Source organism: Rhinopithecus bieti, unplaced genomic scaffold (assembly GCF_001698545.2).
Source record: "Rhinopithecus bieti isolate Rb0 unplaced genomic scaffold, ASM169854v2 scaffold_34314, whole genome shotgun sequence".
Lineage (NCBI taxonomy): Eukaryota > Metazoa > Chordata > Mammalia > Primates > Cercopithecidae > Rhinopithecus > Rhinopithecus bieti.
Genome location: NW_016814736.1, coordinates 652,145 through 670,262, shown reverse-complemented (window position 1 = coordinate 670,262; position 18,118 = coordinate 652,145). Strand labels below are relative to the sequence as shown.

The 18,118-nt window shown below is 33.7% G+C and overlaps 1 protein-coding gene across 3 annotated transcripts in view; it reads right to left on the bottom strand.

Moving 5' to 3' along the window:
* Positions 1-18,118, bottom strand: part of LUZP2 (leucine zipper protein 2) — a 583,280-nt gene that overhangs the window by 83,700 nt on the left and 481,462 nt on the right. For all 3 annotated transcript variants that reach the window (XR_001881449.1, XM_017851852.1, XM_017851851.1), the window contains 2 exons: positions 8,154-8,228; positions 2,515-2,682 (listed from right to left, as the gene is read on the bottom strand). Coding sequence is in view for 2 of the 3 variants with exons in the window: in XM_017851852.1 (XP_017707341.1) it covers positions 2,515-2,682; positions 8,154-8,228 (243 nt within the window). In the remaining variant the exon portion in view is untranslated. The remainder of the gene's footprint in view (positions 1-2,514; positions 2,683-8,153; positions 8,229-18,118) is intronic.

The following is an 18,118-nucleotide window of genomic DNA, read 5'->3' as shown; positions in this document are numbered from 1 at the left end:
ATAATATATATCATAATATATCATATAAAATTATATATAGAATATTTGCATATATATGTACATATATAAATATATAGACACAAACACACACATATAAATATTGACACATTCATGCTCAGGAATAAAAAATTTGGCTGCATTACCCAATCTCCTAGAAGAAAAAACGAATAACATATTTTGGTCACTATGTTGTCTTTTTCTATACATGAGCTGAAAATTGCTTAAAATTGCATACTGGGAAATGTAAGGATTTATATCAGGAAAAAATAAGACCTCTCTAAATAAGGACTGATAATTATAAGAAACAAATGAAATTAGATGAAGATGGCCAGATATCGTGCAAAATTAGAAGAATTATGATTTTGAGTACTCACATCACAATAACACTGGGTTTGGCACTAAGGAAACTGAGGCACCAAGAGGTCCTGTGATAGGATTGTCTCACAACTCTCACCAGGCACTGCATATCACTGTGGCTATTTTTACCCAATTCTGAAGAACTTGAAACCAGTCAAATATCCTCATTTACAAGTTGTCTTTTTGGATATACAGAATAATTATTCCATGACTGAAATGTTTATTATACACACCCATATCACATTATATTATTCAAGATTTTTAAAATATTATTTGTGAGGGTACTGCTTAGGGATTAAGTCCCAAACATACAAAAAATACAATTTTACCACTATTAAAAAGATAAATAATATGAGCAAAACTTAAACAGCATCCAAACTTTTAATGGACATCTTTGTAAAACAGAACATTCTATAGTACAATTAAATTAGACTTACTAAATTCTATCTTAAACAATTGACTTTCTTGTTATTTTTTTTTTAAATAGGCAATCACCAAACTATGGTCTTCTAAATGATTTTCTATCTTTTTTTCTGTGATAAGCCAAGATAAATAATAAATATTTATTATTTATTTCAAAGACAAGGCATACATTTATTCATAGAAAACCAGTTACAGCAACAACTAGGAATTTCCTCCACATATTGAGGGTCAAAAACAGTCTAGTTTTAATAATGACTTTAAACAGATATATTTTGAGTTGGAAACAAATATAATGTGCCCATAGAATGACAAAGCTGTTTTGTCCAAAGTCATGAGTCTTAATGAGACTGAACCTTTCCTCATCCTTTGGAGGCTTAACACTAAGTGGACTACGGGTGTGGTTTCCTGACAGATGGGTAAGGCTGTCTGCAGCTGTGCATTTCACCAATGACCAGTTTCAAAGAACTTACCCAGAATGTTTCATGATGAACATTAAAAAACTACATTATCATGTACTTATTTTGCCTGAGTTTTGTTAGGTAAACAAACACTTTGAATCTCTACTTTTCAGTGAAGAGGCAGAACAAAACTAATGAGAAAAATATTGGCCTTGAAATTCTTAGAGGTCCTTCAGTACATATAAAAACACAGACAATAATATAATAAAGTTAAATTATGTTGTTTTGAATAATTTTAAAAGAGAAACATTAATATTACATAAGGATCTCACACAGACTAAATCTTCTACCCACTTTAATTCAAAAATAGGAAATCTCAGAAATAAGCAGTAAGAAAGTCAGATGTAACACATCATTAGGTATTTGAATTAGTGGTTCTTAAGATTTTCTGCGCTCAACCCTTGAGATTTGCATTTAGAAGTCAGGCTGGTATCCATAGCACTCATTTGAATAACAAGTGATGCTCACACAAGTGATCAGAGAACTAGATCTTTCCAACATAGTGCCCAAAACAAAACTCCTTTCTCCAAAGATGATTTCTGGCTGTCAGGATTTATTTCAATGTAGGACCTACAAATTTAAGTTTTTGAAGATTGAAACAAAAGCACCATTAAATATTCTTTGTTTTGTCTAAACTAGGTTGGTGGAGGGAATTTGGAGGAAGATTTGCTCAAATGAGTTGTCGTTAAATGCACCTTAAAGTCCCCTGGGACTCTGAAAAATTACTGATAACTGGAGTCTAACGCTCCCCTCCCCTAAAATCTAATTTAATAGGTCTGGGGAAAAAATTCCCAGGAGTCAGGCTTTTTTAATGTAAATACACCTAAGCACACTTTAAAAAATATTTACACTAAGATTCTAATGTGCAGCCAGTTTTGAGAGTTCTGAACTTAAGAAAAAAATAAATACTTTTCTGAAGATACTTATACCCCAGAAAATATTCTCCATATCAAACCTGTGATGTTTATTGCAACGTAATACAAGATATTTTCTTTTGACTTATTCCAATATCATTAGTTTTTGTTTTATGTTAAACAGTTAGATGATTCTGCCTAAGAAACAGCTAGGTTCTCTATGAAAGAAAAGCTGCCTTCCAACATTCTTCTAGTGACTATGGACATTTTACAAGCTGGTATTACTACCTTCCATTTTCCTCCTAATCTTTCAATGGATTTGTTATCATACTTGAACCCACTCTGGTGATTATATACACTGGGCTTTAAAGACAACACATTACTTGCTGTTACTTTACAAAGCACAAATAAAAGGTAGGTACCTTGCTTTTGGCCCCTGCATCTGGAAGCTTAGAGGCAATATTCCTGGGTGGGAGTAACATCTGAGTGGGATTCAACGTGATTAAACTTAAAGGGGGAGGAGGCTGATCACGGAAAACGGATGTCAAGCAGAGCTGCACAGTCTCTTTCATTGCTTTCATCTGTGACTCCTACAAAAAGAGGTATTAACATATTTACATTTAGCTATGCTCATCAATTATCTGCTTGCATTCTTCCTTTCCTCTTAGCCTAGACTCCCCACAAAAATACATATCCGTTTTCAAATGTAATTGCCTAATATATAAATTTCATCATGACATACTTTTTTATCCACACTCAGTCTGTTTCTAGGAGCTAATGCATTTCATGATATATTTTGAACACCAAAATACAAAGATATATCTTACTACTTTCTCTTGAATTAACATGATTTCCGTCACAATAGTTTGCAGGAAAGGAAATATACTCTAGGTTACTCTGATGTAGAGAATACCATTTTTTGAAAGTTACCATCTTTATTTAACTTTTATTTTAGGTTTGGGGGCACCTATGAAGGTTTGTTAAATAGGTAAATGTGTGTCATGAGGGTTTGTTATACAGATTATTTCATCTCCCAGGTCTTCAGTCCAGTACCCAGCAGTTACCCTTTCTACTCCTCTCTACTCTTCTCCCTTCTGCCTTCATCCATCCTCAAGTAGACCCCAGTATCTGTTGTTTCCTTCTTTGTGTTCCTAAGTTTTCATCATTTAGCTCCCTTGTGGGAGTGGTGGGTATTTGGTTTCCTGTACCTGCATTAGCTTTCTAAGGATAATAGCCTCTAGCTCCATTCATGTTCCTGCAAAAGACATGATCTCATTTTTTTTTTTATGGCTGGATATTATTCCATGGTGTATGTGTATCACATATTATTTATCCAATCTGTCATTGAAGGGCATTTAGGTTGATTCTATACCTTTGTTATTGTGAATAGTCCTGCAATGAACACTCACATGCATATGTCTTTATGGAAGAAAAATGTGTATTACTCTTGGTGTATACCCAGTAATGGGATGGTTGGGTCAAATGATTGTTCTGCTTTTAGCTCTTTGAGGAATCGCTATACTGCTTTCCATGATGGTTGAACTAATTTACATTCCCACTAACTATATAAGTCTTCCCTTTTCTCTGCAACCTCACAACCATCTGTTATTTTTTAACTTTTTAATTACAGTCATTCTGACTGGTGTGAGATGGTATCTCATTGTGATTTTGATTTGCATTTCTCTAATAATTAGTGATATTGAGCTTTTTTCATATGCTTCTTGGCCAGATGTATGTCTTCTTTTGAAAAGTGTCTATTCATGTCCCTTGCCTACTTTTTAATGAGGTTGTTTGTTTTTCTCTTATAAATTTAAGTTCCTTATATATGCTAGATATTAGACCTTTGTCAGATGCATAATTTGCAAATATTTAAACCTATTCTATAAGTTGTCTGTTTACTCTGTTGATGAAACTTGCTGTCTTTCTTTCTGCATCTACTTTCTGTATTTAGAATCATTGCCATAGCAATGTAGATTCTCATGTTTCTCAGATTAGCCTATACCTCTACTTGATTTCCCCACATAATGGAGAAAACAAATTTGTCTCTGATAAAACTCTCATTTCCTTTGGGCCTTGTTAGATAATAGTGTCAAGGGTGTTTGAACCAGAGCAATTCCATCTTGAATAGGGGCTGGGCTTAGACCTACTGGGCTGCATTCCCAGATTAGGCATTAAAAGTCACAGGGTGAGATAGGAGGTCAGCACAAGATATAGGTCATAAAGACCTTGCTGATAAAAGAGATTACAGTCAAGAATCCAGCCAAAACCCCCAAAACCAACAAGGCAACGAGGGTGACCGCTGGTCATCCTCACAGCTCATTATATACTAATTATAACACATTAGCATGCTAAAAGACACCCCCACCAGCACCATGACATTTTACAAATGCCATGACAAGGTCACAAAGTTACCCTATATGGCCTAAAAATGGGAGAAACCCTCAGGTCCGAATTGCCCACCACTTACCTAATGCCTATTAAGTTCCTCTAACTTAACAGAGTCTATTACTCATACTCAGGTTTGGCTTGACTCAGTTCCACGAGCAAAACCCAGAGGATGATTTTACACCACGATGGCATTACATTTTTATTTATACTGTTAGGTGTTATTTGTTTTAAACTGCAGGCTACTGTCTACTTTGAAGTTTGCTAAAACAAGCTGTCACCTAATGAAATACGATGTAAACCGTGTACAGCCAGTCTTGTTTTTGCTCTGTCTTTCCGCTCCCTGCGGCACATGACTTTTCCCACTTGTTTCAAAATGTGATAGTAAAATGAAAGTTCCTTAACTAAAATGCCCTGTTTATCACAATATCATTTGTATATAGACCTTCAAGCATCCCAAACTCATTTCCATATTACAACCTTTACAAATGCTGTTTCCTCTGCTTGCAGAACCCTTCTTCCAAATACCCATATAGAAACTACCACTTAAAATATATGTATCAGCTCACACACTATTTTCATGGAAACAGCCCCTATCACCCTTTCCAGGAATGCGTCTTTCTTAAAATTGTTAATATATTTTCTAATTTTATATCTTATTAGTCTTTACCATCATTTCAAATTATCTATATATTTAATGTTCACTTTTAACAAACTTTTTTGAAGGCTGGTATCCTTTCTGTGGTATCACCAGTTTCTAACACAACTCACGCTTGTTATATAAAAAATTAAACAAATCCTCCAGAGAATATAAGTTAGTGCTCTGTTACAAGAGAAAATAATGAAATATTTCTCATTTTATCTTGTATATTAGAAAAGAAACTTATTTCATATATTAAAAAATACTACCACTTACACTGTATAATATGAAAAGTTTATAAGAAATTATTTCTCATATGTGATCCTAAGATGGTGGAAGATTTAAGAGATAGGTTTTGTGTGTGTGTGTGTGTGTGTGTGTGTGTGTGTGTTAATACTTTTCTCAGAAGAAAATGCATTTTGTCTGGGGACAACAAGATATACATTGCAAAGACGACTGTGCCCCTAATATCTAATCTCTACACAAATGAAACTTTTTTTCATTTTTTCATGTTACCTTAATTCTTTTGTATACAGACACCAAGTCTTCAACTGCAGGCTTTGGAAATACGATGAGAGGCTGTGAGGCCAAACGCTTTCTCCCTAACTTTATTTCTGCCATGAAATCAGCTCAGAGAGCCTGGGAAAGTCATTTAATATTTTGGGACCTCTGCTCCAGTGATATTCAGGTCCCGTGTATGTAGGATGACTAGAATGCTTATTCATTTAAGTCAGGTCTTTATTTTTAATTAAGAAGTGTTTGTTATATTCCTGCTATGTGCCAGACACTGTGTAGTGGCAAAAAGATTTCTCATTCTGTTATTACTCAGTTGTTGGAGTCTATGCAGGTCACCTATTTTACCTATGTCATCTGTAATATGGATGTAATAATGTATGCTTTCCCGGGTGAAATTTTGTGAGGGACAGAAACTATACGAATACTTTTAATGTAAAAGTTTGAGAGATTTTTCTTAGCATAAGGCTTCTCTTATATTCGAGTAGCTGAAGCCAACCATATATGATTCATAAGATATTGCCAAATAAATAATTGATTGGAAACTCAAGGTTGATTCTTAGCTCTTGATAATATTATTGTTTATACTGAGACACTAAACTGAGACTTCTTTCATTAAATATGTCATACGAATCAAGTTGAAGTGTTAAGAGTTTTTCATAATATGTATGAAGTACTTAAGATTATTTGAATTCCAGATATTATATTCTTGGGAACTAGATACTCTAAGAGTATTTTAAAAACCTCATAAAAAAAAAAGATGATGGAGAGAGGTGAAAATCCATTTCATTAAGCTGTAGTTTTTATCCCTTTTGAAGTCAGCTAGCATTTCTATCTGACTTTATGGCTACAGTTTATGAGCCTCATATGTATCTTACACATGATTTGTTAAAATCAGCCTCCAGTAATATAAAAGGCATTTACAGTTACCAAAAGGCGTGACAAGATCTCAAGGTTAAAGAGGGAATTGTTATCACAGAGAAGCAGTCTGTGATCTCATTCAGTAACAATAATAACTTCTAAGCTTACTTACTGAATGTTTTCCAGGCATTGTACCTAGTACTGTAATTTTTGGCTGTGTGTAATTTTCTCATCACCATTATAAATAAAGTTTATTGTTATTCTCAATGAGACATAAAGATTTTGAGGAATTTGAACATGATCATTCAGTTGAAGAGCCATGATTTGAACACAAGTAAACTATCTCTGGAGACCGTTATTTAACCACTGCCACATCAGGCTCTCATCCTGAAATCTAGAGACATAATGACAGGGGTTAGGAGGTGGAATTGGAAGGAGAAGAGCATCGAATGGGTAAGAATATGTACAACTAAAGATGGAGGAACAACTCTACAATAACCCTGAGCTCTGTGACTCAGGCCAAATTCCAATTGCAAAATAAAGTGTTTTGTGACTATACCGTGCCCTATGACCCACGGGTACTTACAAAATACATATGTATTCTCTGTGCTTCTGTTGCCTCATGTCTCAGCATACAATTATTTCCTAATTTTTAGTGCTAAACAAAATTGTGAGAGATATGAGACCCAAGACCTTGTCTCATATATTTTCTATTTTCCATTGTACCTAGCATAGGATGGCCACAACAAAAAAAGGCACTTCAAAACTATTTAGTCGGCTGAGGCAGGAGAATGGCGTAAACCTGGGAGACGGAGCTTGTAGTGAGCTGAGATCCGGCCACTGCACTCCAGCCTGGGCCACAGAGCGAGACTCCGTCTCAAAAAAAAAAAAAAAAAAAAAAAACTATTTAGTCATTGATTGACTAAAAGGATTATGTGAGGTCAAATGGGAAAACATTTAATATCATGAAGAATATTCCAAGAGTCAGAGAGGGTAACAATTCAGAGAAGACCAGCCTGCTTCAGAATCATGGGAATCTAATGATCTTCTAGGATTTAAACCATATTGCAGCAATTGTGCATCCATTTATGTGTATTTGTTAATATTATGTTTCAATTACTATTTCCAAATTTGAGTATAGAAAATATATAAAAATAGGTGCATTGATTATCTTACAGTAAACAGTTAAATTACTTCCAATTATTAATATAAACATTGCTATACTCAGTGTTATTGTGCATGTTTCCAAGAAAATATAGATAAATATAAATAAGATATACACATTCAAAAACTAGTTATAACAATTTGATGCCAATAATTAGTTCCTTTTGCTTCATAACTCAGTCACCCAGAGTTAATATATAGTGCCTTAGTTGATGTTTTAAAGCACGTTTATTCACAGTATTATGGAATAAATATACCAGTGAGGTGAAAACTGGAGCCATGAACTCACAAAGACTGAACCTTCAGTCAATTTACTGTAGCAGCAAAACAAAGAAATAATTGGATTCCAAAGAAGATACCAAACCTTCCTGAATTCTGTAACTATCTTATATACACAGCATCTGGAAACACATTCATAAATCAAGAAAAGCAATTAATATACTTTAACTTTTCTTTTGCTAAAACTAAAGTTGTAATGGTTCATGAATGTAGACTTACCCTGTCAAGAGCTGCTTTCTCCAGTTCATTTTTGGCTACAGCTAATTTTTGTTCCAGATCAGTAAGCTGCTGCGCCTGTAAAATAAGAGATAAATCTTCTAGATAAACTTTGTAATTTCCCTATATATTTTAAGCATCTGTAATATATTGCCAAAAATTGTAAAAAGAGAGAATAGAAACAAAACAAAAAAAAAAAAAATAGTGTCCTGTAAGATTCATTTAGAATTCAGGTTAAAAATACTATATATAATGATAATTTGATGTGAAGAATATTTAATATGCAGAAAATGGTAGTTCTGGGTGAATATGCACTAAATGCTTCACTAGACCAAAACGTCTAGTTTTAAGGACCCAATTCAAGTCTCTAGGAATACTTGTGATTTAAATCCATCACTTATGTTTCTAGTTGGTATAGACTGAATTTTATCCCCCCAAAATGTATATGTTGAAGCCTCAACCCTTATTCTCACTGTATTTGGAGACAGAGCACTCTGGGGGTAATTTAAATTAAATGAAGTCACAAGAGTGAGGCCTTAATTCCATAGGACACATGTTAATGTAAAGAGAGGGAAAAAACAATGAGATACTTCTTTGCGCTCACAGGTATGGACCAAGTGAAGACACACAGAGAAGGCACAGTCTACAAGCCAGGAAGAGCCTTCACCAGAAACTAAACATATGGACACCTCACTCTGGGACTTCTAGCATGCAGAACTGTGAGATGATAGATTTTTATTGTTTAAGACACCTAGTCAATGGTATTTTGTTATGGCAGCCCAAGTAGACAAATGTACTAGTATGTACTCTAGTTTTATTATTGTTTTTTTGTTTTTTAATCCCATACACTTCTCTATCCTACCATATCTCTATACCATTACAAGTGTCATTATTGTGCTATTAGAAGAGAAAAGCAGTACCCTCAGATTTGGAAGTTATATATTCAAATCTTGCCTCCACCATTTTCCAGCTATATGATCTTGGGCAAAGCCCTTGACTTTTCTAAACTGGAAATGACAATACTTATTCTACACCATACTAGCCAGGCTCAAATTAGGAATATGAAGAATTGGAAGTTCCATTATCTGCATACATATAGCATTTGCACCGCCTTGCTTTATTTCATTATTGTTCCATTTACCCATTCATCCTTTGATTAATCTCTGTGTTCTCCACTATTTCAGGCATGGTCCTGGGCCATGAGAATTGCTGAGATTAGTTAAAACAACAACCACAACCACAACCACAACCACAACCACAACAACAGCCATAACAAATATTTTCTCTAAATAACCTGCAAAATTATATTTTTAAATTGTTTACATCTTACAGTTGATTGTGGTATCTGTTGAGAGGAAGAAAAATAAAATGCATTTAATTTTCTATATGAAAGTTGCCATTTTATTAGGTATCAAAATTCATTCAATAATTTTACAATTCAGCAAATATTACATATGTTTTAATATAATCAAAAACCATTCTCTGAACTAATTATAGAACAATGAAGAAAAGAAACCCTTGTCTTTAAAAGAGACAGACTATATATATATAAAATCAGATAGTGGCAGTTGCTATAAAGAAAATGAAGCTAGAAAGGAATAGAGTGTGTGAGAGGTTACATTAATCAACATATTAATATTGTAAATATTTACAATAAACCCAGCTTACAGTCAAAATGTTGGTGGATCCCTAGAGTAATACTTCAACCCAGCCAAGATCACTGACCCTGGGCAACTCCCATATGAACATTTTCCCTATTTATTCGTTGATTTAAAAATAATATATTTTACCATAACAATGTGCTACATTATTTTCTCCTTCTCAATCTTTCTTGATATACTGACCTTATTTTACCTCAAAAGTGCTAAGTTTATCTATATTGCAAGGTCTTAAAAATTCCCAGCATGATTTTCTTCTTCTCATCATTTAGATATCTGCTAAAATTTATTTAATCGTAACAGTATTCCTGATAACTCATATCTATACGGGTTAATTAGCTTCTACTGTGAAACAGAAACCCAAACTCAGAGGCTCAAAGAAATAAGAATTTATAAATTTTATATTTAAATCACATGTATTTCATTTTATCGGTAGAAACATTACCTGTCATAAATACATAGAACTACTTATGTAAAATTCCCTTTTATAATGTGTGTAAGAAAATGCTAGTTCCAGCATCATGACAGAATAAAATTCACATATAACAATATTAATCTTAAAGGTAAATGGAATAAATGCCCCAATTAAAAGAAACAGAATGCCAAGGTTGATAGAGTCAAGACCCATCTGTATGCTGTCTTCAAGAGATCCATCTCATGTGCAAAGACACACATAGGTTCAAAATAAAGGGATGGAGGAAAATTTACCAAACAAATACAAAACACAAAAAAGCAGAGGTCACAATCCTAGTTTCTGACAAAATAGACATTAAATCAACAAAGATCAAAAAAGATAAAGAAGGGCATTACATAATTAATGGTAAAGGGTTCAATTCAACAAGAAGAGCTAACTATTCTAAACATATATGCACTCAATACAGGAGGACCCATTGTAATGTAAGTAAGAATGTACTTACTTACATTCTTAAAGTAAATCCTTAGAGACCTACAAAGAGACTTATATTTCCACACGATGATAGTGGGAGATGTTAAGACCCCATGGACAATATTAGACAAACAAAGATAATTAGGAACTTAACTCAGCTCTGGATCAAGCAGACCTGATAGATATCTATAGAACTCTCCATCAAAAAATAACATAAGATACATTCTTCTCATTGCTGCATGTCTCTCACTCTAAAATTGATCACATAATTGGAAGTAAAACACTCCTCGGTAAATGCAAAGGAACTGAAATCATAACAAACAGTCTCCCAGATTGAAGACTAAGAAATTAATTCAAAACCACAAAAGTACATGGAAATTGAACAACCTGCTGCTGAATGACTTCTGGCTAAATAATAAAATTAAGACAAAAATGAATAAGTTATTTAAAACTAATGAGAACAAAGAGACAACATACCAAAATCTCTGGGATGCAGCTAAAACAATGTTAAGAAGGAAATTTATAGCACCAAAAACCCACATCCAAAAACTAGAAGAATCTCTAATTAACAACCTAACAACACAACTTAAAGAACTAGAGAATCAAGAGCAAACCCCAAATCTAGCAAAAGGCAAGAAATAACCATATCAGAGCTGAACTGAAGGAGCTAGAGACACAAAATAACCTACAAAAAAATCAATGAACACAGGAACTGTTTTTTTGAAAAAACCAATAAATATATAGAATGCTAGCTAGACTAATAAAGAAAAGAGAGAATGATCATGGAGATATCGCCATTGACCACCACAGGAATATAAAAAAAAAAAATGTATATATATCAGAGAATACTATAAACACTTCTATGCACATAAACTAGAAAAATCTAGAAGAAATGAGTAAGTTCTTGGAAACAAACAGCCTCCCAAGACTGAACTAGGAAGAAACTGAATCCATAAACAGTCCAATAATGCGTTTTAAAATTGAAGCAGTAATAAATAGCCTACCAACCAAAAATCCCCAGGATCAGACGAACTTACAGCTGAAATATACCAGAGGTACAAAGAAGAGCTGGGAACATTTCTACTAAAACTATTACAAACAGTTGAAAAGTAAGGACTCCTCCCCAATGCATTTTATGAAGTCAGCCTCATTCTGACACCAAAACCTGGCAGACATACAACAACAACAAAAAGAAAACTTCAGGCAAATATCCTTGATGAACATCAATGCAAAAACCCTCAATAAAATGCTGGCAAACCAAATCCAGAAGGACATCAAAAAGTTTATCCACCACAATCAAGTTGGATTTACACTCAGAATGCAAGTCTGGTTCAACATATGCAAATCGATAAATGTTATTCATCACATAAACAGAGCTAAAGAAAAAAATCCACATGATTATCTCAATAGGCACAGAAAAGGCCTTTGATACAATTCAGCATCCCTTCATGCTCAACACTCTCATTAAACTAGGTATTGAAGGAACATACTTAAAAATAATAAGGACAATACTGTTGTCTTTTGCTTTAGAGAGACAGCAGAACCAAGATGGTAGGAGATGAACTTTGGAGCTCACATTGAAATTAGAGTACTAGTTTTTACCCCTTACTAATTTTCAATAGTTAAATATTTAATATTCCCATGCTTCAGTTTCCTCTTCTTTAAAGATGAATAATAGTACTTAACATATAGGCTTATTGGGAGAATTAAATTAGTCAATATCTTTAAAATACTTATAGTAGTACCAGCTCAATAGTAATACATGACTATATGATAAGTAATACAGTCTATATTACCTGCCATAAATTCATCATAAAGGTACTAAATATAACAATTCAGGAAGCTTGTATCAGGGCAGGAAGAATAAATTTCAGCAAAAATAGCAAATTTGCATTTGAAAGTTTTATTGCCATTCATGCCCAGGTTTTCTTTTTTTTTTTTTTTTTTTTTTTAAGGAGTCTCGCTTTGCTGTCACCCAGGCTGGAGTGCAGTGGCATGATCTTGGCTCACTGCAACCTCTGCCACCTGGGTTCAAGAGATTCTCGTGCCTCAGTCTCCCGAGTAGTTGAGATTACAGGTGCATGCCACCACACCCAGCTAATTTTTGTATTGTTTTCGTAAAAATAGAGTCTTGCCATTGTGGTCAGGCTAGTCTCGATCTTGTGACCTCAGATGATCTGCCTGCCTCAGCCTCCCAAAGTGCTGGGATTGCAAGCATGAGTCACCACACCTGGCCATGCCCAGGGTTTTAATAATTTACCTTTTCTAGGAAGTCACTCAACCTGGTAAAAATCCAGCCAAGAGATGTTGGGAAACCAGAGTTGAAAAAAAGAGTAAGAAGAAGTAATAAAAGGACTTGCAGATATCATCCCATATTGTAATACTTTGATCCTAGTTTGGAAATGATACTGGATTAAATCATACAGAGTAGTTATAATTTTTTTCATAATTTTTAAAAAATATTTCAACTCTTATTTTAGATACAGAGAGTACATGTGAAGATTTGTTATATGGGGATATTGCATGATGCTGAGGTTTGCAATATAGATACCATCATGGCCATAGTGATTACAGTACCCAGTATGTAGTTTTTCAACCCAACACCTTCCTTCCACCCTCTAGTATGGTGGTCCCCAGCCCCTATGCCACAGACTGGTACTGCTCTGTGGTTTGTTAGGAACTGGGCAGCACAGCAGGAGGTAAGCAGCTGGCAAGTGGGCAAAGCGGAACTCTACCTCCTGTCAGGTCAGCAGCAGCATTAGATTTTCATAGGGGCATGAACCCTATTGTGAACTGAGCATACAAGGGATCTAGGCTGTGTGCTCTTTATGAGAATCTAGTGACAAATGTAATGCACTTGAATAATCATGAAACCACTCTCTGGCCCCATCTCAGGTACGTGGAAAAATGGTCTTCTATGATACTGGTCACTGGTACCACAAAGGTTGAGGATAATTGCTCTAGTAGACGACAGTGTCCACTGTTCCCATATTTACGTCTATGTGCATTCCATGCTTATCTCTTTCTTATAAGTGAGAACATGTAGCATTTAGTTTTATGTTCCTGTATTAATGTGCTTAGGATTATGGCCCCCATTTTCATCCATGTTGCTGCAAAGGACATAATTTCATTCTTTTTATGGCTGCCTATTATTCCATGGTGTGTATGTACCACATTCTTAATGTAAATTCTTAATATACTTTATTAACAACTATGAAAATGTAGAACCTCAAATTTTATAGACCATAAAAGCTGGAGCTTAGTTTTGTTTCTGGCTCAGTTACTCTTTAAGTGTAGTGCTCCAAGGGGGTATTACTTGTTATTTTTTCTCTGAATGAACCTTAAGTAGAGCTAGATTCTAAAGGATAGCACCAGTAATGTGTTAGGTGCATAAACTCTGTTTTCTTCTAGGAAACATTAAGGTATAACTGTGTTGGATGAAGCAGGAAAGAAAAAGGATTTGAGGCTAGATGATTACATTTTATCTGAAATTTCATTGAATCATTTTATAAAATTTTGGCAACTAGCTAAATTTGCAAAGTTCTAACTCATCAGTCATACATAAGATTTGTAATTCAAAGATTCTGAAGTAACTTATTGATAAAATTTTTAAAAATTATTCCTTCACCCCTTTCCCTGCAGGTAAAATTATCCAGTTGTCTTTATTTTTTCTGATAAATTTCACTGAGGTTTATAAAATATAAAACTATACCTTACTTTCCTCGAAAAAGGATGTGAGACAATTTCACATTAAAAGTAATAAAATCTTAAAGATAAGTAAATCATATCAGGTTTATGGAAAAAATATATGATAATATGCTGCATGAATGTGATATAAAGGTAGGGTAGGGGATGCAACAGCAGAAAAAAGCACTGATAGTGGAGTCATAAAACTTCTGTCTTGGCTGAGCTTTGGCTGAGCTGAAAATTTTGTTCCAAGACTTCTGGTAGCCACTTGTAAAATGTAATGCTCTTGGCTCCAAAATTCTCATTATCAAAGACAGTAAACCTACCAGAGACACAGAAGATTCAGAAGTTTTCCAAGTAGTAGTTTCTAAAATAAACTTCTAACAGATTTTATAATGCAACTCAGCACACCATTTTTAAGGTGCTAAGAACATAAAGTACAAATGCATGGTTCATCTTAATTCCTAAGATCATTCCTAGAATTTCTCAAGAAAGAGAAAGTGAAAGTGTGTGTGTGTGTGTTCCCACAAAAACACAGAAAACCAGATGAACAAGTCATAAGATGAACTTGCCTCCTAAGACGTGAGTAATAACTCCACTCTTTCTCATCCATTCTGCCTCACATTCTTTTGCAGCCATACACGCTAGGTGAGATCTCAGCGCTCACTTGCAAAGATGGAGATGTAATTTCTTAAAGCAATCACTCTATCTCAACTCTTAACTTTCCAGTTAAATAAATGAAATTATATTTAGACACTTAAATTACTTTATACAGAAACTAGAATATATTTACTGATGTTTTCTGGAATAACAACTGTCTCTTCTTCATCTAAGGGAAGATACAGTATATTATTTCTCTTTGCAGAGTAATATGAAGATGTTTAGGCCTAAACTCAAATATACATTATTGCTAGAATAAAAGAGAACATCAGGAGGCTATACTGTCCTATAGAATAAAATAAAACAAAAAAATAAGAAATAAATATAGAGCAGGCTTTGGTGACATGAAAAACCCATTCAAACTGTGCCTGAAATCAATGAACCCTGCATTTTCAGTTAATGTAAAGAAATACTTTTTACGTAAATTCTAGTTAGATATTTATATTTCCTGATATTTAAAGAAAGATTAGGCTATTATCCTTAGCAAACTAAAACAAGAACAGAAAACCAAATACTGTATATTCTCACTTATAAGAGGGAGCTAGATGATAAGAACTTAGGAACACAAAGAAGGAAACAACAGACACTAGAGTCTACTTGAGTGGGGAAGAGGAGTAGAAAGGAGGGAAAGGAGCAGAAAAGATAACTATTGCATACTGGAATTAATACCTGGGTGAGAAAATAATATGTGCAACAAACCCCCAGGACAAGGGTTTACCCATGCAACATACATTCACATGTATTCTCAAACCTAAAATATAACTTAAAAAAAAGGATTCAAATTATCTGCCTCTAGACATGACAGAGATGACAGGGTAATCAATATCAGACTATCCCTCCTCCTATAAACAATTATGAACAATTGTGCCAGGCTATAAACTTTGAAATATAGGAAACTGACTAAGTAAGACCCATGACTGCACCAGTTTTCTGTCTAATGACAATTTCTTAACCAAGGTGCAAAGAGCAATGGCCCAAGAAGATCACTGTAGTTGTACTGAGCTATCGAGGTGGAAAGCAGAGTTTAGAACAGATCAAATGGCTACAATATGTGGTACAGAGCATCAGAGAAGTATGAAGTGAGCAGGGGTGGGGCTCCCAAAAATCAGCTTGGGTAACAGGAGGAGTGTTCCTGTACATCCTTGGCTGAGAGTTGGTCTACACATACCAGGGTAATAAATTATACAAGGGCAGTAATAGAACAAATTCTACATGGCTGAGAGGAGAGGGGAAAAACTCAAGGTTAAGCACTGTAGAAGGATAAGAGCTCCAAAGACACCCATAAACTCTTAACACCACAGGCAATCAAAACAGCAGTCTTTAGATTAATAGCTAAGCACTAAAGAGTTGTTGGCAAACTACAGCCCACAGTCAAAATCTTGCTTACTGACTGATTTTGTATATAAATTTTATTAATACACAACCACCTTTATTTGTTTAACTATTGTCTAGTTGCTTTTGTGCTACAACGGTGGAATTCAGTAGTTAACCATATGGCCTGTTCAGACTAAAATATTTACTGTGTGTTCACCTACAGCAAATGTTTTTTGATCTCTGCCCTAGAATAAGCCCTATTTTGAACATAACTTAAAAAAAACAAAAATCTAAATCAAACCTGGACAGGATTTTGGAGGGGTGGGGACACATCTTTGGAGGTTTAGCTCAATTAAATGAGAGGATCTTGGGTACTACCTTGAACTTTTTAAGTATTGGCACTACCAAAGTATAAAACAAATCCTACATGAATCAAGTTGATTACCAGTACATTAACAGCATTCTAGAAAAAAAAATTGAAAATATTCACAAGATAAAATCTGGAGTCTCCATAATATATCAACCAAAATCTCCATCGCAACATAAAATCTCACTAGTTATTAATATAATATATATGTATATATGATCCAAAGTCACACACAAGAGTAAAGAATTATAACCAATATCTAGATAGTCTATATGTTGAATATAGCAGAAAAACACTTCAAGGCAGCTATTAAAAATAGGATTAAGAACTTAGAGGTAATGTGTTCTTGATAAAAGAGGAAATCTTAACATAAAAGTTGCACACCATTATTTTAAAAAGCAAATGAAAACTCTAAAAGAAAATGAATCAGATGCACATTAAAAAATGAAGATGACAGAAAAAGAGTCAGTAAATATGACATGATATTAATAGAAATGATTCATTCTGAAGAGAAAAAAAGCTTGAAAAAAGATGAACAGGGTCTCAAAATGCTCAGAAAATAAACACTTTAACATATGTACATTGGAATACTAGAAAGAAAACAGTGTGAAAAAAGAGAAAAAATGAATTTCAAATTGTTAGGAAAAAATTTAATGAAGAATGTGAAAAACATTTGTGTTGAAAATTACAAAATATTACTAAGACTGATAACAAAAATTTTAAATAATCAGAAAGATGTCCAATGACTATGAATTAAAATATTATTTGCAATTGAATGAGATATTTACTATTCTTATGATATCTGGTCTCCCAAAATTAATGTACAGATAAAATACAAACAGACTGTAATTCCCACAGGACAATTTTTGGTAAATTTGTCAAGCTATTTCTGAAATGTGTATCCAAAATCTTTAGAAAAGCACTAGCTGTAGGACTAACACTATTTGATTTTAAGACTAACTCTAAAGCTACATTAATGGCAGTGTGTCGTTGGCATAAGCATAGACATATATGACAACGGATCAGGACAGAATCTGGAAACTGACCCAAATATATGGTCAGTTGAAAACATACATAGTTATTTGATTGTTGAGAAAGACAAAGTGTAATTCAATGCATAAAAATACTAAATTTAATGAATAGTTAGAAAGCAATTGAAGATTTTATCATATATTATATATGAATCTATATGTTATACATACTTTATACATGTATGCACATTATATATGTATACATCCATTATATCCATTATATAATATAAATACATATTTTATATTATATAATAGATATATCCAATCAATATAATGAATATATTATGTCCACTATATATATATACAACATATAGTATAAAATATATATTTTGCACATACACACACATTGTATATGTATATATGTA